Source organism: Vicia villosa, unplaced genomic scaffold (genome assembly GCF_029867415.1).
Source record: "Vicia villosa cultivar HV-30 ecotype Madison, WI unplaced genomic scaffold, Vvil1.0 ctg.000455F_1_1, whole genome shotgun sequence".
Taxonomy (NCBI): Eukaryota; Viridiplantae; Streptophyta; class Magnoliopsida; order Fabales; family Fabaceae; genus Vicia; species Vicia villosa.
Genome location: NW_026705217.1, coordinates 407,933 through 409,044, shown reverse-complemented (window position 1 = coordinate 409,044; position 1,112 = coordinate 407,933). Strand labels below are relative to the sequence as shown.

Sequence of the window (1,112 nt, the reverse complement as noted above, 5' to 3'; positions counted from 1 at the left end):
GGGGTTCCCATTGCAGAACAACACTTACTTTAGATGGATCCACCGTGATGCCATCCATAGAAATGACATGGCCCAAAAAACTCATTTCCTGTAACAAGAACTAACACTTTGACAGCTTTGCAAACAACTTGTTTTCTTTCAACACCTGCAACACAATTCTCAAATGTCCTGCATGTTCTTTATCTAACTTTAAATAAATCAAAATGTCATCAATGAAAACTACCGCAAACTGATTTATATAGTTATGAAATATATGATTCATGTATTCCATAAACACGCTCGACGCATTGGAGACTCTGAAAGGCATCACTGAATATTCGTAATCTTTGTACCAAGTACGAAAGGCTATCTTCTGAATATTATCTATCCTCTTTAACTCGAATTTGATGATAACCCGATCTCAAATCAATTTTACTGAATACTCGCGCCCTTACAAGTTGATCCATCAATTCATCAATCCTCAAAAGTGGATACTTATTTTTTACTGTCACTTTATTCAACTGATGATAATCAATGCAGAGTCACATACTACCGTCTTTCTTATTAACCAATAACATTGGAGCTCTCTACGGTGACACACTAGGTCTAATAAATTTCTTATCAAGTAAATATCCTAGTTGCGATTTCAATTCTTCTAACTCTGACACCGACATCCTATATGGTGCCATATATATAGGTCTGGTACCAGGAACAAGATCAATAGCAAATTCAATTTCTCTCTTTGGAGGTAACTCTGAAATATCATGTGGAAATATTTCTGGAAATTCGCACGATACGAGTAATTCAATAATCGACGTCTTGCTCTCAACATATAGCGAGGCAAACATCGCGAACACTTTGGCTTCATCTTCCAATAATGCTCTTAATTCCTTGGCGACTAAATAATCAGCCAATTCCTCTTCTTCTGGAGTAAGGAACAACAACGTCTTGTTGTAACAGTTAATACAAACACGATTGAACTCTAGCTAATTCATCCCCAAGATAACATCCAACTCATTGAGTGGTAAACAGATTAAATCCACTCTGAAATCCTTACCAAGAATTGATATAGGACTGTTCAAGGACACCAATGAAGTGGTTATTGACCCCATGGAAGGAGTATCAATCACCAT

General features: G+C 36.6%; 1 protein-coding gene across 1 annotated transcript; it reads right to left on the bottom strand.

The window, feature by feature from the left end:
* Positions 1-566: 566 nt before the first annotated feature.
* On the bottom strand, positions 567-1,112 carry LOC131628457 (uncharacterized). The gene is made up of 2 exons (XM_058899298.1): positions 1,037-1,112; positions 567-904 (listed from the first exon to the last, which is right to left on the bottom strand). Exons 1-2 carry the CDS (start codon positions 1,110-1,112, stop codon positions 567-569), a joined length of 414 nt encoding a protein of 137 aa, XP_058755281.1.

Coding starts and splice junctions, on each gene's coding strand:
- LOC131628457 (XM_058899298.1), bottom strand. CDS start 1,112: ATGGTGATTGATACTCCTTCCATGGGGTCAATAACCACTTCATTGGTG. Junction 905..1,036: donor CAGTCCTATATCAATTCTTG/GTAAGGATTTCA, acceptor TCCTTACTCCAG/AAGAAGAGGAATTGGCTGAT.